The sequence below is a fragment of the Theobroma umbraticum genome, unplaced genomic scaffold, assembly GCF_002168275.2.
Source record: "Theobroma umbraticum cultivar Fairchild unplaced genomic scaffold, ASM216827v3 scaffold_51.0, whole genome shotgun sequence".
Lineage (NCBI taxonomy): Eukaryota > Viridiplantae > Streptophyta > Magnoliopsida > Malvales > Malvaceae > Theobroma > Theobroma umbraticum.
In genome coordinates this window covers 7,877,372-7,904,059 of record NW_018397260.1, presented here as the reverse complement: position 1 = coordinate 7,904,059, position 26,688 = coordinate 7,877,372, and the positions used below count along the sequence as shown (strand labels likewise).

Here is a 26,688-nt window from a genome sequence, read left to right as displayed (position 1 = left end):
GAGTCGTTCCATTACATTCACTGAAGATGTTGGCAGTAAGTTTATAGTTCCATGTCATTCTGATTTCCGTTTATCATCCACCTGCACAGCAAGCTCTTGTAATTCCTCACACATATCCCATCTCCCTCCTATGATACTGCCGTGTTGTAAGGCGACTTGGTATCTTTGTTCTTCTCAGACAATGCAATACGTTCTGTGTAAGAGCTTGGAGAACAGTCCCCAGACCAACCCGATTATTGGACGCATTGAGTGTAAGGCCGGACATGGATGTGGACGTCCAACAAATAAAATGGTAATCACTTGATTACAGGTCTTTCTATCAGCCTTATTCTTTTAGCCACTACCAGGGCTTGGACTCTTGACCTCATGGCGTTTTCTGCTGCAGATTGATGAAGCTGCTGACAGGTATAGCTTTATGGCTAAGGCGTTGGGAGCAACTTGGATCGAGTAGCATGAAGAAACATTAAATATTTAAGTCTTCCTAGTGACACAGGCCAAGTTCTTTTTCCTTTTTTCGACAACAAAGTGATTATAAATTACAGTTATGTGCAAAGTTTAAGTTAAAAATTTACTTAGCATCCACTACCCTGATCGTAGTTTTCCTTGTAATTGTAGATGAGACTAGGTTTAAGTTAAAAATAAAGTCAACCAGCAAAGTGGTTTATAGGAATACATACCTTAGACTCTTGTTCTCTTCTCTCATGTTTCTATATATAATATGCCAGTTGAAAATCTCACCTAGTTGAGCAAAATGAGCAGAGTTGAAGCTGTTCCAAGTATGTGGCTTCTGAGAATAATTGTTTGATGTTCTTCGAGCAAGAGATTTTCATAAATACTCACTTTCAGATTTCCACTAATCCCATGGCATCTAACCATAAGACAGCATGGGATTTTAGGTTCGTTGCCCACATCCAAGTGCTGTGCATATACAAGGCAAAAAATGACTCCCATATCACAAAAACCCCAACTGAATCAACAAGCAGAAAGCAACTGAAAACTTTCCTAAAATATATATGTCTATTTGCCCACACCTCACTTAAATAAGTCATCACTGAATATAGTAAAAGCACAGCAGTCTGAATGAGAACAAGTACATAAAAAGAATGTAGATTTTGTTTATGTTGAAATCTTTTGAAAATTTCGGCTTGAATAGACAGTTAAACCCAATTAGTTTACGTTTAGTTTGTCAAATGGAGTAAGGAGAACGAAATCGAGAATAAAGAAAAGGAATAAAAAGAGTAAAATAATTACTACCAGGTACAAAAAAATGGCGACATGTTAAGCCAAAATGGCAGCACTTAAAACGCAAGAACACCCCCAAAGCAACGACCATTGAGAAATTTGTGTGGCCAAAAATTCGAAGGAAACTAGGAAAGTCCGTGCTTTGGTAGCCACCTAGACGGCTCTTTTTTTTTTTAATTTTTGATAGTTATTAGATGATTTTACACGCAAGCCACGCGGTCCTTATTAATCTTCCACGCATTACGAGCCGACTGGGAAACGTCGGTCCCAATCTATTAGCAAAAGTCTCAGCTGTGCCGAAGAGCCGCCACTGCCACAATCCTTTTTCTAAGCTCTGGCAGCCGTTCTTTCGTTCGACTGTGCTAGATTCATGGGTTCACTTTCTGCCTTGAAAGAGCCGTTAGACTACCCAATTGCTAGCAGAGACGACTCTGTCGTCGACGATTACCATGGCGTTAAGGTTGCGGACCCTTATCGATGGTGATCTTCTTTCTTTTCTTTTTTTTTTATTTTCCCTTATATTTCTTTTGTTTTATGGAAAATTGAGATTTCATTGTTTTGAACTTGTAGGCTTGAAGATCCTGATGCTGAGGAAGTGAGGGAGTTTGTTCAGAAACAGGTGAAATTAACTGAATCGGTGCTTGAAAAATGCGAAGCAAGGGATAAGCTTCGCGACGAAATCACCAAGCTTTTTGATCACCCGCGTTACGATGTCCCATTCAAGCGAGGCAACAAGTATTTCTACTTCCACAACACTGGACTGCAAGCCCAAAATGTCCTTTATGTTCAGGTTTGTAATCCAAGAATCTTATTCACAGTTCTTTTTTTTAATTTGTAAGGATTCAACAGCCGACCTGTTGTTGGGTTTTTTTCAGGATAGTTTGGAAGGAGAAGCAGAGGTTTTGCTTGACCCCAATACGCTCAGTGAGGATGGAACAGTGTCATTGAGCACGCTGTCTGTGAGTGAGGATGCTAAGTACTTGGCATATGAGCTTAGTTCCAGTGGCAGTGATTGGGTGACCATTAAAGTTATGCGAGTTGAGGATAAGTCATCTGAGCCTCATACTTTATCATGGGTGAGCTAGTAGAACTTTGAGTGTATTAATTAGTTGGTCTGTTTAATGAGTATCGAGCTTGATGTTCATTTTTACTTTGCTCACAGGTGAAGTTTTCGGGTATAAGTTGGACCCATGATAGCAAAGGGTTTTTCTATAGTCGTTATCCAGCACCCAAGTAAGTAAAATGATGTTTTAATCAGAGTAAAAGCCTTTTTAGATTTTGAAAATTGAAAATATGTTGATGGTATTGTTATCATGTAGAGAGGCAGGAAATATAGATGCTGGGACAGAGACTGATTCTAACCTTAATCATGAGCTATACTATCATTTTCTCGGTACGGATCAATCTGAAGATATTTTATGCTGGAGGGATCCTGAAAATCCTAAGCACTTGTTTGATGGCAGTGTTACAGATGATGGAAAGGTAAGTTGATGCCATGTAAGGGGAATGGGAATGTAGGCACAACTTGATGACGTTCTAGATTTCATGTCCTTTATTGGTGTTTTGGCAGTAACATTAAGCAAGTCTTTTTATTGGTGTTTTGGCAGTAACATTAAGCAAGTCTTTTAACTTATATCGCAATTAATGGAGCTACTACTTCACCATGCTAACTGAAAAAGAGCCTGGAGATCACATGTCAGGAGAAGGCAAACTTTGTATTTTCTCATTTTTTTCTTTTAAATTTTCTTGTGCAGTATCTTCTCCTGTCTATTGAGGAGAGTTGTGACCCTGTCAATAAACTATACTACTGCGACATGTCCTCACTTCCTGAAGGTCTTGACGGTTTCAGGGAAAAAAATGGCCCTCTCCCGTTTGTTAAGTTAATAGATCAATTTGATGCACAGTATCAAGCCATTGCAAACGATGACACAGTTTTTACTTTCCTTACCAATAAAGATGCCCCCAAATATAAACTAGTCCGAGTAGATCTGAAGGAACCAAGTAACTGGATTGATGTGATCCCAGAGGCTGAAAAAGATGTGCTTGAATCAGCATATGCTGTCAATGTTAATCAAATGATTATTAGTTACCTGAGTGATGTGAAGTATGTGCTGCAAATAAGGGATTTGAAAACAGGATTGCTGCTGCATCAGTTGCCAATCGACATTGGGTCTGTTTATGGGATTTCAGCACAGCGGAAAGACAATGTTGCTTTTATTGGTTTTACCAGCTTTCTTACTCCTGGTATTGTATATCAGTGCAACATTGGCACTGAGGTTCCAGACATGAAGATATTCCGTGAAATTACTGTGCCTGGATTCGATCGCTCAGAGTATGAAGTCACTCAGGTGTGATTATTTTTTGGAATTTGGTGACTTCAGACTTCTGATGGTATGTATTTAGTATGTTCTCTTATTCTTTTTATTTCATTCTAGGAATTTGTGCAAAGTAAGGATGGTACCAAGATCCCTATGTTCATTGTGGGCAAGAAGAATGTTAATTTGGATGGATCACACCCCTGTTTGTTGTATGGATATGGTGGATTTAACATTAGTCTCACACCCACATTTAGTGTGAGTCGTATTGTACTTACAAGGCATCTGGGTGCTTTTTTCTGCATTGCCAACACTCGTGGTGGTGGAGAATATGGAGAGGAATGGCATAAGGCTGGTGCTCTTTCCAAGAAGCAAAATTGCTTTGATGACTTTATTTCTGCTGCTGAGTATCTTATATCTGCTGGCTATACTCAGTCCAAAAAGTTGTGTATTGAAGGTGGAAGTAATGGTGGGCTCCTCATTGGGGCTTGCATAAACCAGGTGCACTGAAATTTGCATGATTGATTTTCTCTCTTGTATTTTTTTTTTCTTTTCATCCTTCATCATTATCATACATTGTTCATAGTTGACCTAGTTTGTTTTTGGCAGAGACCTGATCTTTTTGGTTGTGCTTTGGCTCATGTTGGTGTGATGGACATGCTGCGATTTCACAAGTTCACCATTGGTTAGTTTGCTCTGCATTCTTTGATTCGGTGGAATATTTATTTTAGTATTATATGTTGATCAAGATTCTGCTTGGAAGGTCATGCATGGACATCTGATTATGGCTGTTCGGACAAGGAGGAAGAGTTTCACTGGCTAATCAAGTGAGTAAATTTCTATTTTATGAGTACTTTTATTTAATCCACATCTGTAGCTTTGTAACACAGTTATATAAATCTGGCATATTAGCAATTATCTGGTGTCGAGCATATATGGTAAAAAGGTGGTCTTCAACACCCAGGGCATTCTAAAATCAGATGGACTACAGCATATTTACTGCTTATGAAGCTTAGGTATTGGGCACAATTTTTGAATTTATCTTATTCTTTTGCAAGGTACTCACCACTGCACAATGTACGAAGACCATGGGAACAGCATCCTGGGCAGCCATTGCAGTACCCGCCTACGATGCTATTGACTGCTGATCACGACGACCGAGTTGTGCCATTACACTCATTGAAATTATTGGCAGTGAGTCCTTGAATCATCCAGTTCTCATATATTTGACTCATCTGCATATGGAAACCCTGAAGCTTCCCAAACATATTCTCTTTCCTTCATTGCTTTGCTCCAATAGTTTAGCTATGTGTACCGCTGATCCACTTTCTTTCTCAGACGATGCAATATGTTCTGTGCACGAGCTTAGAGAAGAGCCCCCAGACCAACCCAATTATTGGCCGCATTGAATGTAAGGCTGGACATGGAGCCGGACGCCCAACGCAGAAAATGGTAAGCATTTAATTTCATCTCTTTTCGTCCGCCCTTTTTAAGTTTTGTATCCATTGCTAGTCCATGCAACGTTGGCCTTGGCTTTTGCGTGGCGCAGATTGATGAAGCTGCTGATCGATATGCATTCATGGCAAAGATGTTGGGTGCATCTTGGGTTGAGTAGCTTCTAGTGATGGAATGAGGATATGAATGATAATCGAAATGCCCGCCGGGAAGAATTCCATTGCATACCCCATCAGTAAGAAGAAATTCTTGATTATAATTTACAAGAAAATTATTTTACCATTGACATGGGCCGTGCTGGCCCGGTGGTTAAAACCATAAGTTGTTTGTCTATTTTCTAAGATTTAGGCCTCGTTCGCCCATGCGGCTAAACCCATTGTTTTTGTTTTTTGGCATAATGTTGAAATATACTCTTAAAATATTTTTAAAAAATTAAATGATAATTATGCAATGCCTTAACCAGATATGTTTTACCAGGAAATGAACCGCCCTAGCCCAGGTAGCTAAAACCGGAGGTTACCATTTACAAAGAAATGGGCCAAGCTAGCCCATTCAGCTAAATCCCTATGATGCCGACGGTTAGGCTGAAAACAACGTGGTTATTCAAATTACCAAGATTTGGACCCACATTGACCCAACGACAAATAGCCCAATAAGGAGGAGGGTGGCGAGAATCCTCTTCACCCCATAGAAATTTTTTTTATTATTATTATTATTTTTAATTTTTTCTTAATCACTCGTCTTCCAAAACTTCTAACAACAAAGTGAAACTACAAGATGGTTTCCAAGAAGCTGACCGCCCAAGAAAGTGGAAAGATTAATGCTAACCGTTAGACAATGCAAAGCTCATCGGGCAATCTTCCAACTCAAAATTTATAATATCATATACGTTAAAGGGAACATGGGAGTGTGTATGCCTCATTCAGTCACAAAACAATCCATTTTCACGTCGGTAACATCCAGCTGCAGTATCTCTGCTCTGCATCCTAGAATTGATCCAACACTGCGAAAGAGAGGACTCAGTTAGATTCCCATGAGACTGCAAGCATACATACATTATGACAAATACATCCAAGGTCAAAGGCTCAAAGCTTTATTTCATTTAAACTATTTAGTGTGGTATTTGCTTCTGCTAACAATAAATGATAGAGAAACTAGTTTGAATCCTAAGAAAAAGTGAGAACAGTCCACAAGAACTTGATAGTACAACCATATCATTTTCAGTTTAGTGTAGTACCTTGGCTGTGTACGCCCAAGATCGCCGTGAACAAATTCCTTGATATAAGTTCCAGCCTGCATTCCAAATATATTAGTGTATTACATCTTCCCCCACAATAAACACAAGAAACTATGCTTTTATCAAGCTAAAAAAGCACCCATGCTAGCTCCCTTACACATAGTGATATACAGCACAGGGTACCAAAATTAGCAGAGGCCAACTTGGGTGAGAATAAAATACGAAATGGCAGAGAATGTGGCCATGTTCAAGTGAGAATTAAATCTCTTACCTGGGTGCAGAGATGCAAAAGAAAATATTGACAGCTTCCAGCAATCCTCTCAATCTTCATCCTATATGGGATTTAAAATGGAAAATGGAAACAGGGTTATGCATTTTGAATTTTGAACATAGACAAGAATGTGGAGCTAAGATGTTTAATGGAAAGGTGCCAACCAATGTATAATTTTCTCACGTTCCAATGGACTTCGACGGTGAAGCACCCGTATTGGGGTCCTCTGCAGAATTTTCTGCATAAGAACAGAGAGAGAATACTTACCAAATAGAATGGTTTATTACAGGACACACTCTACATACATCATGGGAAAGAAAAACTACAGTTCACAGAACAGCTAACCATGTCATTGAGCAAAGATATGGATTGCATGTCTTCATCCTCAAGCGGACGAGAAATCCACACTAATGCACAATATTGCTTCTGCATGAAATAGGACGTCTTAAATCTAGGTCTAATCCAGGTCTAATTTTATTTGAACTTCATATTTCTATCCAAATGAAAAGAGAATTATAAAAGACAAAACCACCTGCTTCTCAGCTTCTCCTTCACGCATCAGTGCCCAACCCTGACTGCCAACCACTTTAAGATTTTTAACTCCAACCTGCAAGAATATGTTATGTGAAACTAATTCTAAATCATTTGATACACAAATGGGTGCTTGCGCACACACACATGAGCATGAAAATGGTATTAGAACTCACTAATTTATTCTCCAAGCCATTTATCTTTGATTCCATTTCCTTAACAATCAGCTCTGATGGGACTTGGCGGGCATTTTGTATCTCAAGCAGAAAAGGCCTACCTGAACCCAACATCCGAACCTGCAATAGGTTCCATAGATGAGCACAACATTCATTGAGTTTAAACAAGCAATCAATAAAGCAGAACATCATTACATCGATATCTTCTCTGCCAGCAGCATGAAACCTGTAATTATCTCCCCGACATATAGGAAGAATGTTGCTACCTATTATCTCCTAAAGAGCAAACAAATAAAATTGCTAAGTTTCCACATATTATTACATATGAATAATAAACTCATCTGGACAATACAGAAAAACATAGGAGTAGCTAATACCTCAACAGATGCCTCTCCCATCCTTTCCTCATCAATTATCCAGCGTGTTTGACTCACATTTCTTGAGTACTGCAATAAAAGGAGCTTAGCATACATTGTAAACAAGAAAAACTCTGAGGATTGTTCAAAATGTCAACAATTCCATAGTGTATTATATTTTTTTGTTATTTCGTGAAGGCAATTGAAGGAGATTCTAATGTATTAGCTTACCTTCAGATATCGACCACATAGGTAAATATGTGTCCTGCTGCAAAGGTATACCAAGTGGCAAGGTTCACTGACCTAAAAAGGCAAAATACCAAACTAAGTACTAAGAAACATCATAATAAACCACAATGTTGAATTTTCAAGATCATTCGGACTAGTAAAAGCTTTTGCAAGCAAAGAAATTGTAGCCAGAAAAAATTTAAAAAAGAAAAAACCTTCTCTATGGGGGATTCAAAGTGTTCAGAAGTTTCTTGATCTTGCAAACCATTGGAAGATATTCCAGTGACAGCATTTGTTTCAACGGTTGAATAACCAGAACAATCTTTGTCAGCAATCGCCAATTCATCCTTAACATTGTGCAACCCATTCTCGGCGCCTGCATCAATAATTGAACTTGGTTGAACACAATGGCCTTCTAGATGCAACCAAGTCTTTTGGTATCTGTTTTGATAGATCTCAAATACCTGTTTTTTGCCTTTTGCATTCCTGATTCCTCTCAACAGAGTTCTGAACCTTTTTTGATGCCCTATTGTGAGTGTAAGTCAAACGAATTCGAAAGGAGCTTGCACTAGCTTTAACATCCTGCAAAACTTTAATTTAATTTAGTATTAATATAACGAATTGATTTTATATGCTCTCTATTAACATAAAATCAATGATCTTCTTACTACACCACCTTGATGAGTGATTCCAACCAGTCTAAATAGAAACATCAAAACAGTTACAAGCAAATTATACTTACCAACAATGTTTCAAGGGGTTTTGTTATAGCAAATTTCAGAACATCCTTAACAGAATGGCATTTGGAAAGCAACCTTTCTTGAAACCAAGGCTCTGATTCATATTTCTTTTTCATATCTGACCTACAAAATTTTGACCAAAAAGGGAAAAGAAATCATCATCTTCACTGCTTTCTATTAATGCACATGCAAAAACCAAAAAAGGCCAAAAGGAAACTCTAAAGAAAATCCACCAAAGAGAGCAAAAACAAGTCTTACAAAAGCGAAGATTCGTTTTCCATGATAAGCGGTGGAACAGAAACTTCGAGCGAGAATCCATCAATTTGATGCCCTTCTTGCTTCACTAACTCGGCAATGCTTAAAGCCATGTCCTTTGCACTCTCCTTTTTTACCACCGTTTCTTCGCCATCATCGCAATAACTGAACTGCAATATACCTAAGCATATGTTGCAGAATTGAAACTCAACTTCTGATTTAAAAGAAGTTTCTTCTTCTAGAATTGAGCGGAGCATCGATTGTGAAAACAAGGAATCACAATAAATATGCTCCCCGATTCCAAATAGCCGAAGGACGCATCTCGCACAAACCTGAAACAAACACCAAATTCGATTGATTTTGACTTAAGTTTATCAAATTCAAATGTTAACGCAATAATATAATAGGATTTGGAATAGGTGATTTGACAATAAAAATCAAAAGATATGATTACCCCGACAGACAAAAGGTCCTTGACGACATGATAAGGCAAGGACCGAACGGCGCCTTCGAGAAGCTGCATCTCAGCGTCGCAGGCACCGGCGTGGCTTTCCGCTACTGCTGAGCTAGCCTGCACGGGTTCGGTACCGTTGGACATTTTCGAACGGCTCTTGGTTCTCTCACTTGCAGTGGCGGCAGTCACTAAACGAAGTAGTTTAGCTTTAGATGAGTTCGAACAGACTCGGAAGAGAAGACCATGATTTAATCATGGCCAAACAAAGCTGGAATACTTAATCGTAACTAACTTCTATGCATAATCTTGACCGTCGAAATCACTCAACCAAAAATCCACAAAAAAAGGAAAAAGCTAACCACATCCATGGTCCAGTCGACCTTTACAGCCCAAAACCAAGCAAATACTGTGTTAAATGTTATATTTTCATTTAAATCGACATAATAGGTCGATTATTGAATTAATTTAATTTAATTTTTTAATTTCTATTTTTTTGAAAAGCAATTTTTTAAATTTCTATTAATAATTTCTATTGATAGATTAAGATGAATAATTTATTTAATTATTTAGATTTTTTTAATATTTAAAATTTATAATCCAATTTCCTAAAAATTTATCATTAATAATATATTAAAATTTCTATTTTTTAAAAAATATAAATATTAGAATTATCCAAATAAATCGATTTTGAGTATTTTTTATTTTTTATTATAAATTCAGTGATTTCAGTTATTTTAAGAAATATAATACCCTCAATAAAAATTAAATGTCAATATAATCCTAAACAGAGGATTTGGTAAGTGGATTAATTCTAGTTTAAAACACTAAAGATACTGTCACAACGTCAAGTACCCGAAACCAGACCAGACAAAAGTACAAAACTCGATTACTTGAACGCTCAAACAAGTAAAACAACATGGGCCCACTGTGCCTAGTCCAAACTGCCCTTCATCGTCTCCATTTCGTGTCCGGTTCTGATTTTATCCTCTGCTTCATTAGTTTACCATTTTCTTCTTCGGCTTCTATCCAAATTTCGATCCTCAATATTTACCGTATCGGATTCGTTTGATTTGACCGTTTAATTGGGATTGACTATCGAACATCATCAGCTTCGCTGCAATCTGATTCTGCTTGCTAGCTATGGCGGTTAGTTCGTCTTGCAATCCGCAGCTCCTGCTTTCTCACAAATTCCCAGAGGTATATCTTCTTTTCCTTTCTTGGGCTTATAAGAAAATTCCGGTTCTTGACTTCTTGTTTTGCTCTTTGACTCGGCTACCTGATTATTATCCTAATTTTTGTCGCAGACAACATATACCTACACTGAAAGGTACTGCCCCCGCCCTGTGTGAAGAACTTAAGTGGTTATGTAATTTGTAGGACAATGATATGTTTGCTTGGATACAGAGATGTAGCTGTCTATGCCTTGGGTGTTGGAGCATGTGGACGGAACGCCGTTGATACGGATGAACTTAAATATGCTTACCATGAAAATGGACAGCAGTTCATCAAGGTTATCTATCAGTTGGTTCTGTTAAAAATGATGTTCCGGTCATGATTCTTTAATTGGAAAATGTGTATATATGGTTTGTTATTGTGATCTAGCTTAACTCGTGTTTGCTGAGGGTGAATATTGAATTGCATTTCGATCCCTGAATGCTGATTTGAACTGCAAATGGGATGCCTAATATGTTCAAAATTGTTAATCCAAACTGAGGTTTGATGAAAAAGAAGTTTTTGTATTTACCTCGTGGGAGCCGGTTGAGGTTGCTTGTAAGTTTACTTATGGATAAACTAACCTTCCTATTTCCTGCTTCTCAGGTTTTGCCAACATTTTCTGCTTTATTTTCACTTGAATCTCTGCCAGATGGTGTGGATCTTCCTGGCTTGACGTAAGTTCTAAGTTGCAACACCGCCCCCCACCCCCCTGGGGCACCGCAGATACTGTCTTTCTAGCTTACAAACTCATTTTCTGTTCAATTTATTAAAAGCATTTTGCAATTTGTTTAAAGCTTCATAGGATGAACTCTTGAACTGTTCGTGTTTTTGTTATTAACAGGTTTGATCCACGTCTGCTGTTGCATGGACAACAATACATAGAAGTACACAAGCCGCTTCCTTCAAAAGCCACTGTAAGTCCATAGTACTGCCAACCTGGAGTTGTGTATAATAGGAGTGAATGTGGTTATCTCTGGATTGTATATGTTTGGGTTGATATCAAAGTTAAATTGGTCAGACTCCCGCATATCTGACTATCCTAGGTTGAGAATTCTTCTTGATTCTTATGAAGACCATCTGGTACATAAATTTGATGCTGTATGCTTATTAAACATTGGGATGTAAAAGTTGTCTTCTAGCAGAAGTCAATTGTTTTGTATCTCTCTTTCAACTGCTGTTTGATACTGTAATTAATTATTATTGTTATTATTAAACCTTTCTTGCAGATACAAAATAAAGTTAGTCTTGCAGGATTGCATGATAAAGGTTCGTGCTCATTACCTTAAGTACTGTCGACTACAATTTCAGGTGGCATGTTTCTAAATAGAGACAATTAAGTCGAGTTGTTCTGTGGCAGTATAAGTCTGCTGCTTTGGCAGTCTTGACTTTGATGAATGTGTCTGTAACTCTGTATTATAAAGTAAACTTTTTGAGTATAATAAGCACGAAGAAGTTGGATGTTGCTTGCTTCCTTATTTTTTAGCATCTGGAAAAACTGTAAAAATGAAATTGAAAGGGAAGAAATATTTTCAAGTATATTTTCGTAATAATTGTGATCTGTTACAAGCATTGATCTTGATAGCTTTTTCCATTCCCTTGAAATATTAAGGTAAAGCAGTAATACTTGAGATTGAAACCAGAAGTTATGAAAAAGAGTCTGGTGAGCTATTGAGCATGAATCGGTGAGTCCTCTACATTATCTGATCTACAACTGTCATGCTGTTGTTGTTCATTAATCTAGGAATGATTTTTTAGGGCAACTGTCTTCCTACGAGGTGCTGGTGGCTTCTCAGATCCATCTCAGCCTTTTACATACTCGAACTATCCAGCCAACCAGGCTTCAGCTATGAAAATCCCAGAAAGTGTACCTTTTGCAGTATTTGAGGATTGTACCCAATCATCTCAGGCATGTAGCATTGATATCCTGATTTACTTCCTAATAGCTTTTCCATTGCCTTAGAAAGAAAATACGTGTTATCCAATTGTAATCTCCTTTCGTCCAGTTAATTTATGCTGTGGGGTAGTTTGATGTCAACTTCTCTCTTCAAGGGCCATGAGATGCTTTTTGAAAACAAGCTTCTCCACGAGTTCTGAACTTCTTTTTTCCGCTTTGGCAGGCATTATTGTATAGGTTATCTGGTGACTATAATCCTCTGCATTCAGATCCTATGTTTGCAAAACTCGCAGGGTTAGTACACTACTTCACTGCAAAGCTGTTACCACAGGCTAATCATGCTTGCTTGTTCTTATCTCGAGGCTATGCTTGCATTTCATGGAAAAATTTGGTTTCCAGTTCTTGACACAGCTATTTGCACCCTAAGCTTTATACTGATTTATTCTTTGTTACCCCATGTTCAAAGATTCTCGCGACCAATTTTGCATGGATTGTGCACCCTTGGGTTTGCAGTTCGGGCAATCATCAAATGCATTTGCAAGGGAGACCCAGACATGATCAAAAACATATCTGGACGATTCCTTTTACATGTGTATCCTGGTGAAACTTTGGTCACTGAGATGTGGCTCAAGGGCTTGAGGTACAATTTTGTTTGCTATATTGCATACTTTTTCTGTGCAACACTTGAAGTCAATGCTAAAACTAGAGTGTCACATTTGAAAAGAGTGGAGATCTAACGTTGGAGACATAATCTGCAGGGTCATATATCAGGTAAAGGCGAAAGAAAGAAATCGAGCTGTGCTGTTAGGCTATGTTCACCTCCATCGTTTAGCTTCCTCTCTATAAATGAACTAGATCCATCAAATAAACGTACTTTAGTTTCCTTGGCTTGGACGCCTCCACTTTCTTCGTTTATTTGGAGTGAAAATCATTGTATGAGAGTTCTGTAACTAATTCTCCAAGCAACTCAGGTAAAAGTTCCTAAACTGTGAACATGAGATCATAAACTGCTGACCGAGGATGAAATAATACAAGCCCTTCTTTATGTTTGCTGGGGAATATTTGAGTAGTTTATTTGATTAGTACGATAGCTTCCAGTTCTTTACAATCTTGTTATTTTTTTTCAACGATAAATAAGTATAAAAGAAACAGAAAAGGCAAAAAATGCACCTCAACCAGCTATGGAAAATTAATCATTAATAATAAGATTACCAAATCAGAAAGACATCAGTTTCAATTTTTAGAGAAGAGTTTCAGTCAAAAATTAAACAAGCCGCAAAACTTCAGTTCTAGAATACAACCATACCGCAGCAACATCAACGAGCCAATGCCCAGATACTTGTCCATTACAACAAATGTGCCCTTGACGACCATGGGTCATCTTCACATTCTGTCTTCTCTCCTCCTTGGAGCACAGGTGATGATTTCATCAACCCTAAGAATCATCTCAGCCGCCTCAGTTGCAGAGAGCAATACAGCTTGCTTGACTTTGAAGGATTCAGAGATTCCTAGCTCAGCCATATCTCCTACCTGTTAAAAGTTGAATCATGCAACTCGTCACGGCCAGGAATAAAAATTATAAGGTTTGCATGCTGTTTGGTTGTATACAATCATAACCTGCCTTGTCTACCAAATAGGCCATAAACCATATAGTATTTGAATCTATAACATTAGATCGACACTCCCAATAATCGAATATCTTAACAAAAAATTAGTCTACAAATCATAGTCTGTAACTACGTTAAGCAGCCATATGTATTATAATCCAAGTGTAATATCTTTTAAGATGTAAAGAAATTACTGACCAGACATATTTAAGAGACTGGCCAAAGAAACAAATCTGTAGCCATAACCATACACAATAAATACAAAGAATTCTATTTTAACTTTTAAAATAACTCAGTTTCAGCACTTACAGATCCAGCGATGACATCAATCCCTGCATTGCATCCTTCTTTGTGGTGCTCTGCACGAAGCTGAGCTATCAATTCGGCACTGTCCAGACCAGCATTGTCAGCAATAATTGTTGGGATGGCCACAAGTGCCCGTGAGAAAGCTTCAATGGCATGAGACTTCTTCCCAGGAGTCTTTCGAGCCAGTTCATCCACTTCCTTTGCCATTATCATCTCAGGCCATCCACCTCCAAGCAAAACCCTAGTATCATTGACTGTCTGAGACAGCACACACAAGGCATCATGCAGAGACCTTTCAGCTTCATCAAGCACATGATGGCTGCCATAAACAGTAGCATGTCATGGAGATTGCAAACATATCAAGTGAGGAGAACAACTAAAGGAAATACTGAAATACCATACCTTGCACCTCTCAACACAATTGTGCAAGCCTGACCCATTTCAACACCAGAAAAGTGGATCAACTTGTCCTCACCAATCATAATTTCTTCAATAAGCTTGCAATGTCCAAGCTTAACTGACTCTGGGTTGTCAAAGGTAGAAGCAATTTCACCACCTGTTACCAAAGCCAGACGCTCTATCCCATCAAAATCAGCATGCTCGATTGCAAGTATGCCTGCATCTGCGAAGAGTTCTTCAGGAAAATTGTAAATCAACTGCCTGTTAACAAAGCAGTTAATCCCATGTGCTATGATCTTTTGCACCTTTTCTCTCATCTTTTCCTTCTCAGCCCCTTCAATTTCAGCAACCTTAGACATTGAATCCACACGGACACGTGCACCATATATCTTCACTTTATCCGTATCCATTGCAGTGTTTGCCACCAAAATCTTAGCATTCTCTATTCTTTTTGGTTGTCCAACACCAATCTTCTTGTCAAGAATGAATCTGAAAGCATATAATTCTATGTTTAAATTAATAGAAATTCCAAAGTGATACCTTGAACCATTCAATGACAGAATAAGAAATAATGCACCAAAGTCTGCAACAAAATGATGCTGATAGTATCCTTCCTTCTCACAGTATTCGGATATATCAAACATTGGTTATCTATGAGAATAAGAGTGATAAGCTGGGACCAAAACTTTTGCAGAATACAGGGGAACTAGGAAAAGGGTGATGTACTAGGGACCCAGCCGATCCCACCACAAAACTATTGTAGGGGACAAGAAGCTCGGAAGAACTCACCCTTCATCTAAGAAAGAATCCTTCAAAGATCCTCCAGGCTTCTTGATAATTTGGATGGCCTCTAAATTTGTGCTCCCCTGCAGTTTCAAACAGCAAGCCATCAAAGTCAATTAGGAAAAAAGGAAAAAGAAATTCAATTAAAGTAACAAACCAGAGGAAACGGGAATTCTCAACAAAATCGTTCCATAAGCCAGGACAGCTTCAGAACAACATAACTCCCAAACCCAACAGCATTTAAACACTTAATCTTAAAATGTTAGATGCAGAAAAATAATCACCTTTAACCTCATAACAGCATCCACAGCTAGTTGTGCAAAATGCTCCTTATCCTGAGAGAGAATTTTGGAACTCAAAGTGGTCATTGCAATTTTCATTAAGTCTGTCTTGAATTTCTCTGCAAATTCAGAAATACCACACACATAAGAAACAATTATAATAGGGTAAAGACAAATTCTAATGGCAGGAACAAGTCAATTACAGATTTTATTAAGTCAAACACATTAATATAATCTAGTTCAATGAGGAATCAACAAGTGCAAAGAATACAACAGATAGAGGTTTCATAGAATGCATACACAATTAAGACAAATGTACTCATAGCCAGCAATCATCACCTGCATTCTCTTTGTTATCCACAACCCTCTGCAACAAAGCATCACGAGCACATTCGGCTGCCATCCGATAACCTATAAAACCAGCACACATTGTTATAAACTGTGGGAACACAACTTATTTGGCAATTGGCACACCAACAAAATAAACGCCAGATATTCTAGATAAACATGCAATTGCACTGGTATTTAATTCACAATAAAAATCTGAACAAATAATATAGAAATTGCACTTATGAAAAATTTACTCCTATCAGGAGTAAAGAGAGAGAAGCATTAATATTTAAAAGTTATTTCTCAGGTTCATATTTAAAGGCAATTCCTTTAAGTTTTTATGATAGATGCAAGTTAGAAAAAATTACACTAAAGAATGACAAGGCTAGCATGCCCTGACTCTTCATTAATGCTATAGTTATAAGGAAAATAGATAACAAAGTCTACTTTTCTAGTAGTTTAATGCCTTTGCAATAATACCACATAGAAGCCTCAAAAGTCAAAACATATATGCACCAGTCTGAAAGAAAAAAAGAAGATACAGTAATAATAGAACTAAACAAGGGAAAATCATAACATGCAAGTAGCAGCATACAAGAAGAATAAGAACAAGCAATGTGCTATTGAGACCAAAAGAACCTGATATTATAGTCATGGGGTGAATCTTGGTCGCCACTAGCTTCTCCGCCTCCCTTAAAAGCTCTCCAGCCAAAACAACAACAGAAGTTGTCCCATCACCAACTTCATCATCTTGAACTTTTGAGATGTCTGAACTTTGTATTAAGGATTATTATCTAATAATATAAAAGCTATGTCCACACAAAATTCATCAATGCCGTTAGCACAGCTAACTGAACCATTAACACTTCCATCATCAAAAAACATTCAACAAACCCAAGCACCTTTTAAAAATATTGACAGAAAAACAACCATGTTACTCATAAAGAGTAGTTAAGAATATGAAAACAATTACAAGGATACCGATTAGGACTTTTGCAGCTGGGTTGTCAATATGCAAGGACTTTAAGATGGTAGCTCCATCATTTGTAACAGTGACTTCATGTCCTCTGCCTGTTGACTGTAAAATTTTATCCTGCCAGATAATTTCACCAACAAGAAAGTCAAGATTTAAAGTAGAGAAGAACAACTGTTACGAGATTCTTTGAATTTATGTGCACAATGGGGAAAATTTACCATTCCCTTTGGTCCGAGGGTTGTCTTAACCAAGTCAGTAATTGCAATTGCCCCAACAAATGATGCCTGAGAGAGATATAGAGCATGCATATGTTATTGAAAATAAGATACCCAAAATAGCAAGAATGCAAAAAAAAAAAAATCACAGATTTCCAAACAAGTACATATGTTATTCTATTTTTCCTTTAAACCAGATTATTAGCTTTATACATATGAATTATAACCACTTACCATTCGGGCACGCTCCCCCTTCTCTTCACTAGCGTCATCTTTAAGAATTTTTTCAATCTATCACATTTACCAAGCAAAGCATACGCCAAAGCAAAACTTCATAAGAAAACAGAACAAAAAATAAAATAAAATAAAACAAAGCTATCTAACTAAAAATAAGACGTAATAGGCAAATAACGCACCGCCATGGAAAATACTAGTTTGAGCCTTGGCGCACAAATGAAACCCTGAATCAAGAAAAAACAATAAATATCTCTAATCCAACAACATAAAACGAAACACATCTAAAAACAATCGAATCCAAAATGCTGCATAATAAACCCTAAATTTGTATAATGAGCCGGAAAAATGCTATGTTCAGCATTTTCACTTCATTCCCTCATTTCACTAAGAAACTAATACAAAAAAACTTCAAAAAAGAAAAAACAGTAACATAATAGCGACAAAAGGATATGAAAACGATAGGTATCAGAAACCCTAGGAACCCTTGAAATGACTAGCTTATTACCTGATCTTAACCGTGATTTAGATAATTTGAGATTCGGATCCCGCCGAGAACAGAAAACGGAAGCAGGGTTTTTCCCAGGCTCAAAGGGCTTTGCTTTGCTCTACTATGAACAGAGTGATACTTATAAACTGTCTTACAAGGGTTTTTGCATTCTTTTTCTTATATCCGCAGGATTGGTTGACTGCTTGACAAAAAGGTTCACGCGGGTCAAAGATTACACGTGGGATTATATGATTGGAGAATCCTTAAGATTAGCAATAGGCATGATTTGAGGGGATTCCTATGGTTTTGTTCAATTTGCATCGCAAGGGTGTAGGGGGAACCCTCGCGAATTACTAAGAAGAGGGAGATTATGGGTGTAAGTGGGTTGGCCCCTGAATTTTTTTGGCTGTGAGTCCGACCAAAGTTTCTTTCAAGCTTAGCCCAAGAGGCCCATGAAGTTTCCTCATGACCCACAATTCGCAGCCAAATTCAAATGGTCCAAGCTTAATCCCATAAGATAATCTCTGTTTGTGTTATTTTTTATTAATTTATTTTTCACTTTCACAAATTAATAACATATTCAGCTACAAAAAAAAAATAAGTAAATAATCTAGTATGATTTAGAAATAAAATTTCAACACCATTTAAACTATGAATACTATTTTTTATAACTCTTTACTTTTTTTTTTTCTTAAATTTGATTTTACTTTATAACCAATTTGAAAAAAAGCAAAACTAAGCACTAAAATAAATGTCACTATCTAACAAAGTTTTATTTCCACCAAGATTTTGCTCTAGCTATCATCTGATTTGCAATAGCCAAATGATCATCGAAGAAATAAAAGGATCAATTCTACTTGTTAACCTCTATATAGAATATAGATTAAATCAATTTGATTAAATTATGATACAGTTACAATATTGTTTGATTATAATACAATTATAATTGAATATTATTAATTTGGTTTTCTTTTAAATTAATCTCATTTGGTCTCCAGGCGTGTCTCCAATTTCTTACCATTTTCTTGAATGGAGCCTGCATTGTTGGTGCATCCCACCACACTGGAATCTCCATGCAATCCGTCTCTTAAAAACCCAAGGATTTCACAAGAGATCAAACTCGCAACCTCATGAATATAAGGTTGGATCTCATACAATTTCAATTAGAAAAATTAACTTACTAAATAAAACTCAAATTTTACTTTATACCATTTGACCTGGTGATGTGCCTTTGATCCCTATATATTTTTAATCTTTTGGGAAAGTTTGAATCCTTGAGAGTTGATACATTCTCTTGGAAATTGAGAGCTGGTTTCATTCCGATTCAAGGACTGCTCTTTCAACATGGGTTGAATTTCCCGTGGTCCCTGAATCTGAAAGCAGTACTATCAACATTATCTTAATGCAAGACTTTGATTAACAAACATTACAATGATGACTAAATATATAATAATAATAATGATTAATGGTATGAAGACTTGGACAATACAAATGGGAATACAAATCTATAGTAAGAAAGAATGCGACCTCGAGCTGAGGGCTAGTAAAGAGTTCTAACTCATAAATGCTAGGCACTTCACATTAGCACCATTGATGCGCTAAACAACAAGACCAGAAGGCAAAACTCTTAGTATTCAATCTCTATCCACCTAAGCTGGACAGCTTTTCTCTACCCAACTCTTGGATCGTTCATTCGATCCTGGCTCACAAGGGTCGGGTGCTTCGGCCGCTTGCCCTACCGCAGAGAAGTGCATTCTTGGGGATCGGGTATTCATCCCTGAGTGAAGTTGAGTCTGTGTATACACGCAGATAAAACTGTTGTCCGAGGTATTGTCTTGCCCAAAACTCAGACCTCAAGTTCCACATTCCTACATTATCAAGTGCCACATAAATGGCGGTCCATGACTTTGGATACACCTGCATTCGCAGCTTATGAAATGTTACGATCCTGTTGTTCCTGGTTGACGAGATAAATGAAGAAAGATGTTAATTTGTTACCTGAGTGGTGCAACGTGAAACTGCATCACGGAGGTTGTATTGATTCCTACTAGCTGTTGTCCATTGCCCTCCGTCCATACTGCATTTTCAAAATGGTTCAGACACCAAATATATCAGTTCAGTTCCAAGCACGTTTTTTGGATTGTTCAAGTAAAATGATGTGCTTACCCGACAACAAAGAAAGAGTATCCATCAAGATGCCAGCTCTGTACGATGTCCTCATCGTTCTGGAATACAATCTCAATGAAAGCCCTGTAGTCAGCATTCATAACTGAAGTATCAAGGTATATCCCTCCGCCATAAGGATTATCGGATATGCTTCCAACGCGAAAAACTCCTCCGATCTTGAAATAGTCGGCAAGTTTCAGAGGAGTGTCCGCAGGAACAAAGGAAACACTGTTAACTGCATATCTTTGCTTGCCATTGACTTGCCCGGCAGAATTTGCAAGCCTGATGGTTCTGGTTGTGTTAATGAGACCGTAGTGGTATGACCCCTGTGGGTTAGGCCTTGGTCCACTTGCTGTAAGGTTAGTCCTGAAACAGGAACAATTGAATAATTAGATTTGAACACATTATATTAATAACATGTCGTTTTCCAGAAGGCTTGTGCAGCTTGTCATGCGTTGATTGAGAAAATACCTGATAGAGCGGGCCTGGTTCAAAGACCAGTCAATTTGGATGGTGGGTCCACCAGGAGGAGGACCAGAGACAGGGCCAGCGGAATTGCTATAGCGAAGAGTTGCTGTAGTGGTTAGGACCGGGTTGGTGAAGCGAGAGGAGACTACAATGTAATAGTCTTGTGCAGGCTGCTCAGCTGTAAATAAAACAGAGGATGATTGGCCAACGTGAATGTCTATCGATGAGTAGGTAGTTTGCAGAGTGTGTGTTCCCTCCACTTCTACCAACTTCAACTTGTGGTTTTGGATGCGGAAATTGAGAGAATTTTGCAATCCAACATTTGATATCCTAAGTCGGTAGGTTTTTCCTGCAATAGATGATAGAGAACATACTTATGCTTGAATCACATTTTTCTTTCTTTCTTTTCCAAAAAGAAGAAAATGTAGAAAGATTAGATTTTGAATAGTAGATTGACTGTATATACCTTGTTCAACATTGAAGGAGGCACCGCCAGGTCCACGACCATTGATAAGGATTCCATCAGGCAAAGGTAGCTTCTTACCACCATCTAGATGAGCCCTCAAATCCTGCACCAGTACATTTTAGTTTCTCATTAGCCAGACTAAACTATATCACACATCAATAAAATCATTTAGAATCATTAGTTCAACTCCAAATTGATTATCCCAACAACAGAATTTAGGAACCTCTGCAGACGTGCAGTGGCCAAGATGGCGACGCTACATGATGATTGATGAATACTTGCATGACATGCAAGAACCACCTAAATGCTTTTGGACAATAGAGAATGATACTTCATTTGGAAATACATGATGCATAACAGGAAAAGTAAACGCCTTTTCAGTTAATCATTTAAAACCTGCTGCATTCAATTCAAAATAAACTCCCAAGTTCTGCAACTCAGCAGGAAATGACAAAAGAAAAGGCCGGTCAGCAAATCCAGCTGTCAAAAGGCACAAAAGCCATAGCATCGAATAATCAAATAATGCCCATCCCACTCTGCTACCTTACCGACACTTCTACAATCCCCAGAAAATCAGTGATCCCACAATGTTTTTGTATACCCCACAGATATAAATAGCATGCATTTTTCCAAATCAGTGCCACCTAAAAAATCAATCAAATTTAAATATACCAAGTTTTTGGGAAAACTGTAGGATGATTACCGTGTGGTTGGACTTATACCAATCTCCAATAAGAACAGTGTAATCACCAGCGGGATCCGGGAAGGGGACCGGAATCCGTGGTCGGCTCAGGATCCTGATCCCTCCGAAACCACCAGCAGCCTTGTGGAATGCAAGAGAGGGGAAGTAATAGAAGCTTCCTATCTGATCCTTGACCTGAAGAATGTATGTGAAGTTCTTCCCTGGTGGAATAGGGCATGTTGTTCCGTATACACCATCTTCATAAGAATTCCTCCTCTGCTGGATCCCGTTCCTGCATTTACCGTTTTGACACAAGTTAACAAATGAAACTACAAGTATAGTCCAATAGTACTTGATTTAGTGTCTGACGTTTTAGTTGCGAAGTTCATTAATGAATTCATTTATCCAAGGCAAAAGCATTTCCTGCCTCGGATTTTTATAAAAGGAACTTGCGGAAAGAAGTTTCGGGCAGACAAAATAGCTGCCGAACTAACAAAATATATAAGATACTACTAATATCTTTCTTTTTCTGGGTCCAGATCTCTATCCCAAAATTCCTAACCCGCCAGAGCATCTCCCCATATCTCCCATGGGTGGGAGACAGCTAATCAAAAAATAGACCACTTGGATCATGGATTATTAGTGGGTTTAAATTAGGTAGATTAACGACCATCCAAACTTTTCCAATTAATTCAACAGTTAACTTCCTGCCTGTCTCAATCATGGACAAGTCACTTTCCCATTACAGCAAAGCAGAGGACTTGCTCAGTTATGCTAAAACACTGATACTGATACTCATGTGCTCAACTAATATCACGACAAACAGTGCAAATTGGAGCCCCAGTTTGGCGGACAATCTTTTTTTGTAGAAAAATAACTGGTATTGTGTATAATTAAGAAATGAAATGAAATGAAAGGAATCGGGTCTGTTAAAGCCAGATCTGCCATGACATCAAGTACGTGGATGTTTTCTCTAGCGTTCACGTTTAACAATGCAGAAAAGAAGACAATAATGGCACGGAAGAAAGCAACGTGAATCAGCCAGGCCGATCATATGTTCTTTTAATCACAAATCTAAAGCAATCTCAGATGAAGGAAAGAAAAAAAAATGTTCAGTGGCCGACTATGGCGGATGGTTATCAGAAGAATGCCAGTAGATTACAAACTTGTCCCCATACGGCAGGGAGCAACAACTACAAGTGAACAACGATGGGGTAGGTTCGTCTTTTTCAAGAAAGGGCGGGTAAAAAGGTTGCCGCAAAATCTTTGTGGAGAGAACAACAGGTGATCGGATCTTACCAGGAAAGGAGAAAAGGCTCGTCTAAGCTGTTAAACACGTTGATAATGAGATTGTCATTGGTAACAGAGTGGATATCAGGGCCTGGGAATTGCCCATTGATGAGAATACCCTGGGAAGAAAAAAAGGTAACTACCATCAACATGAGCATCATTTTCATACAGATCAGTCAAAACCAATCATCAGATGATTGAAGGCTCACCGTTTGACGGACGCCGAGAGGGTAGATGTCACCGTAAGTAACATTCCAGTTGAAGAACCTGTAGGGATCGTCAGCACCGGCAATGGCGAAAAGAGAAGCTGCGGCACAAAACAGAGCCACCGCCAGGTTAAGCGCCATTCTGGGAGTAGAAAAAAAAAAAGAGACAAAACGAGAGACTCCTTTTTTGGGTCTCAGTTTGTTGGCGCAGTGAATGTGAAAGGAAGACAGAGAGAGAAAGTGACTTTGAAATGAAGAGGTTGGGAGGAGCAGGAACTGATGACGGATGGCGCAATATTTAAGTGCGGTATAGAGGAGGCTGACGGGTGTGAGTGTACGTAAGCCGTAAAGGGCAAAACACGGTAGGACTTAGGAGGAGGGAAAATTAAAATTTGAGAAAAAGGAAAAGAAAGAAAAAGAAAGGGGATTTGAAGTGTCGGTGGTGGGGTCCTCACATTAGCTGACTATTTGTGTTTGTCTCCCACATGGGCTCGGTTTTGTTTTTCGGCTTAATAGCAAAAAAAGTCTTTAAATTATGAAAATTTTCAATCGAACCCCTAAACTGCTATCATATTTAAATAAAATTTTAATTTTTTATCTATATCCAAATAAACGCTTACTCGTAATAAAAATTAATTATTGTCAAACCCAATACTAATTAATAATTTTTATCGACATAGCATGTCATAGGCACGATTCATTTGACAACTTATTAAATCATATATTACGTAGATATAAAAAATTAATTGATTATCAATAGTTAATTTGAATATAGATTAAAAACTTAGGGAATTCATTAGAGTACAACAAAAGATAAAGAATTCAATTGAAGAAATAGGCATAATACAGGGGTTTTTTTTACTATATAAACGTTTGCTTTGTTGCACAACATGAGAGGTGATGGACTGGTGGTGGGTGGTTTGTTTTGTTCTGAAACAGGGATTGCATGTGAAGAGGTTTAACAGGCAGGGAGAGGGAAGGGGGCCCCTCTTAAAGGTCTCACATTACTTTTCCACTTTTCATTTTTACTGCCATTTTTGCTTGGATAATCCAATCTAATCTCTTGTTGGTTTCTTCTGCTTAAGCATTACTTAACAAATCCTCGTACTTGTGGAACTACTCACGAGCATTAGTTAAAATGAAAAAACAGGGCAAGAAGAGAAACTCAACGAGTTTCTTACCAATTCAAGGCTGAGTCAAAACTCAAAGCGTTGAACATGGATTGCTTTCTTGGATATTTGTTAATTCAGGCTATAGCTTCGTTAGGGATGGCAAATATCAGAAGAGTTCATTGACTGAAGCCTATTAATAGTTCTATGCAAGTAGTGTGGAACAAATTTTCATTTTGGCAAAGCTGCTACGAACAGAATCAGTGCAAAAAAAGATTAGAATCTATTAGATTTTTACAGAAAGTTGTACTTTATATACAGTTTCGGGCTATCCTTAGTATTTTTATTTATTTTATATCATAAATTTATTTTTTAATATTTTTTATACATTAAAAATATTTATTAAAAATTAAATTTTAATATAAAATATATTAAATTTAAAGTTTTTATGAGATGTCACGAAATGAATATCTATAAACACACTTAATACTTTTGTTTTTTATATTATAATTTTTTTCATTTTTTTACTTTTTCATATAAAAAATATTGAAAATCCATATTACAAGAAAATTTTTCAAATTTTACTAAAAAATACATTGAAATCAAAGTTTTTTTTTATCTTAATTTCTGTGAAAATAAAAAAAAATTATTTAGCACAGAAAGAGTAACATTAAACAATGTTGTAGGAAAAACAAGTATGTGTGGACCTATAGGAGTTAGCTCAGTAGTCTTATATAATCGAGGAATAATAAACTGATTAGTTTGGAAATATTGAAACGCCAGCTAATCGAATTAAACATGATCATTAGATGCACATGAAAGATTAATATGATTATAAACTTTTATATTGATTTATAATCCCTGGTCAAGGTAAAAAGTCACGTGGAGGAAGTGAACTGTTTTCGGATTAAATTTTAATTATTCAGTCGGTGGTCGAAGGGATGAAAAAGATAAAAATAAAAATAAAAATAAAAATAAAAATTCACTCCGTAGAGCATAAGATATGTCTACGTTAATCTCGCCCGTGCGACACGATATGGGCTTATCTAAATATTTTAGCCTTCCTGCTTCAGCCGATGACACGAATCAGTGTCCTTCCCCATTTAAAACATTTTTATATAAGATTTAAGATGAAAATTTAAATTTGATAATGTAAAATATTAAATTTTGAAAAAATAAATTATAATGAAAATGAATAGTTGAAAAAGAAGTGCGCCAATTGGAAATGTGGATAGTCAGGAACATGCTGGAGCTTGGGAACATTCCTCGCATTTCTCTAGGATTTTCATCTTCCAATTGAATCTTGATTAAAGGTGCTATCACATAATAGGATCGGTGTTAGCATTAAGAGACATTATAGATACGTAATCCTAACATTAAGGATAGATTAAAGTTTTCTAATCCATTTTTATCCTCAAATGATTTTTTAGTAACATAATCTAATAAATATCTAATTTTTATGATCTTAAACTGTTCTATTATAATAATTTATTACGATGAATCTTGTTATAATATATATTTTGTAATAATATTGTGATTTATAATTAATTTTATGAGATTTTTGAGAAAGAGAATCCGTTAAAAGTAATAATGAAAACAAAATTGAATTTAGCAGCGGGATAAGAGAGGTAAAAGGGTGTTTGAAATTAGCAGCTTTCGAAAAAATGTCGATGATTATATAAAAAACAAAGGAAGTTCACAGGGTGGATAGGACAGGAAAAAGGCAGCACAGCCGAGTGAGCTTGAAAATTCACCCTGGATCGCAGCAATTTTGAGTCAACAAACTACTCTCTGAGTCTAACCATTAACATCTGTCTCGTTTCGAAATTGGTTATGATTGAAAATTGATGGATCAGATCTTGCATTGCACACTCTCTGTTTTTGATTAGCATAAACCAAATGATTAGCCGACGCCCTTTCGAACAAAAAGACGAATAAAGAACTGCTCACTGAAAGAGATCCCACCATAACCTTCCACTTTTTGCTTTTCTAGCGACTTCGGGCAATGAGCTTTTCAATCGGGTCTCGCCTTTGGTGAACTGGAAGCAACACACAGCGTATCATTATCCTTTAACCTTAAGTCAAGCTTCGCATGTTCATCTCACTTGAATCTCATATGGTAATTAAAAATTAACCCAGAGTTTAGATCTTCCCAAGGTCGACGACATGTGCAAAAACCAATGATTTGGAATGGGACTTAATCACAACAAATGCCGAGAGCAAATGGGCCAGACAGAAGAAATAATCTAATAAGCTCTGCCATTAATGAGTGGACATGAGCTTCCTAGAGACGACGTCCCCACGTCCCAAA

General features: G+C 37.4%; 6 protein-coding genes across 7 annotated transcripts in view; 3 read left to right on the top strand and 3 right to left on the bottom strand.

The window, feature by feature from the left end:
- LOC110416533 (uncharacterized) overlaps positions 1 to 782 on the top strand; it is a 5,676-nt gene extending 4,894 nt beyond the window's left edge. The window contains exons 9-11 of the mRNA XM_021428538.1: positions 1 to 35; positions 179 to 292; positions 386 to 782. The exon at positions 1 to 35 is cut by the window's left edge and continues 101 nt beyond it. Of these exons, the coding sequence (XP_021284213.1) occupies positions 1 to 35; positions 179 to 292; positions 386 to 451 (215 nt within the window). The 3' untranslated portion in view covers positions 452 to 782. The remainder of the gene's footprint in view (positions 36 to 178; positions 293 to 385) is intronic.
- A 781-nt stretch (positions 783 to 1,563) lies between these two features.
- On the top strand, positions 1,564 to 5,474 carry LOC110416643 (uncharacterized). The gene is made up of 12 exons (XM_021428674.2): positions 1,564 to 1,722; positions 1,813 to 2,032; positions 2,118 to 2,318; positions 2,405 to 2,475; positions 2,562 to 2,724; positions 2,997 to 3,590; positions 3,678 to 4,058; positions 4,167 to 4,242; positions 4,321 to 4,384; positions 4,616 to 4,751; positions 4,896 to 5,009; positions 5,107 to 5,474. The coding sequence occupies exons 1-12, from the start codon at positions 1,613 to 1,615 to the stop codon at positions 5,170 to 5,172; spliced, it is 2,196 nt and encodes a 731-aa protein (XP_021284349.1). The 5' UTR covers positions 1,564 to 1,612; the 3' UTR covers positions 5,173 to 5,474.
- Positions 5,475 to 5,509: 35 nt separating this feature from the next.
- On the bottom strand, positions 5,510 to 9,635 carry LOC110416641 (Pseudouridine synthase family protein). Of its 2 annotated transcripts, none has more exons than XM_021428672.2 (15): positions 9,261 to 9,635; positions 8,810 to 9,138; positions 8,554 to 8,674; positions 8,276 to 8,393; positions 8,027 to 8,187; positions 7,815 to 7,886; positions 7,605 to 7,673; positions 7,423 to 7,503; positions 7,228 to 7,347; positions 7,053 to 7,127; positions 6,866 to 6,946; positions 6,685 to 6,758; positions 6,521 to 6,581; positions 6,250 to 6,305; positions 5,510 to 6,015 (listed from the first exon to the last, which is right to left on the bottom strand). In XM_021428672.2, exons 1-15 carry the CDS (start codon positions 9,402 to 9,404, stop codon positions 5,931 to 5,933), a joined length of 1,647 nt encoding a protein of 548 aa, XP_021284347.1. In that variant the 5' UTR covers positions 9,405 to 9,635; the 3' UTR covers positions 5,510 to 5,930. The 2 variants fall into 2 exon arrangements, 1 of the variants encoding a protein (XP_021284347.1); XR_002445180.2 differs by having other exon boundaries at positions 5,999 to 6,015; positions 6,704 to 6,758.
- A 538-nt stretch (positions 9,636 to 10,173) lies between these two features.
- Positions 10,174 to 13,430, top strand: ECH2 (enoyl-CoA hydratase 2). The gene is made up of 11 exons (XM_021428921.2): positions 10,174 to 10,457; positions 10,565 to 10,587; positions 10,665 to 10,770; positions 11,079 to 11,149; positions 11,317 to 11,389; positions 11,702 to 11,741; positions 12,085 to 12,157; positions 12,231 to 12,381; positions 12,593 to 12,663; positions 12,836 to 13,009; positions 13,128 to 13,430. Exons 1-11 carry the CDS (start codon positions 10,401 to 10,403, stop codon positions 13,213 to 13,215), a joined length of 927 nt encoding a protein of 308 aa, XP_021284596.1. The 5' UTR covers positions 10,174 to 10,400; the 3' UTR covers positions 13,216 to 13,430.
- Positions 13,431 to 13,549: 119 nt separating this feature from the next.
- Positions 13,550 to 18,158, bottom strand: LOC110416816 (TCP-1/cpn60 chaperonin family protein). The gene is made up of 12 exons (XM_021428920.2): positions 18,009 to 18,158; positions 17,683 to 17,727; positions 17,501 to 17,557; positions 17,270 to 17,335; positions 17,057 to 17,168; positions 16,715 to 16,843; positions 16,085 to 16,156; positions 15,749 to 15,864; positions 15,471 to 15,547; positions 14,685 to 15,170; positions 14,286 to 14,601; positions 13,550 to 13,899 (listed from the first exon to the last, which is right to left on the bottom strand). Exons 2-12 carry the CDS (start codon positions 17,686 to 17,688, stop codon positions 13,753 to 13,755), a joined length of 1,584 nt encoding a protein of 527 aa, XP_021284595.1. The 5' UTR covers positions 17,689 to 17,727; positions 18,009 to 18,158; the 3' UTR covers positions 13,550 to 13,752.
- A 1,264-nt stretch (positions 18,159 to 19,422) lies between these two features.
- Positions 19,423 to 23,581, bottom strand: SKS5 (SKU5 similar 5). Its single transcript, XM_021427928.2, has 8 exons — positions 23,272 to 23,581; positions 23,072 to 23,181; positions 21,794 to 22,064; positions 21,091 to 21,193; positions 20,628 to 20,973; positions 20,157 to 20,522; positions 19,989 to 20,067; positions 19,423 to 19,907 (listed from the first exon to the last, which is right to left on the bottom strand). Exons 1-8 carry the CDS (start codon positions 23,407 to 23,409, stop codon positions 19,695 to 19,697), a joined length of 1,626 nt encoding a protein of 541 aa, XP_021283603.1. The 5' UTR covers positions 23,410 to 23,581; the 3' UTR covers positions 19,423 to 19,694.
- Positions 23,582 to 26,688: the final 3,107 nt, after the last annotated feature.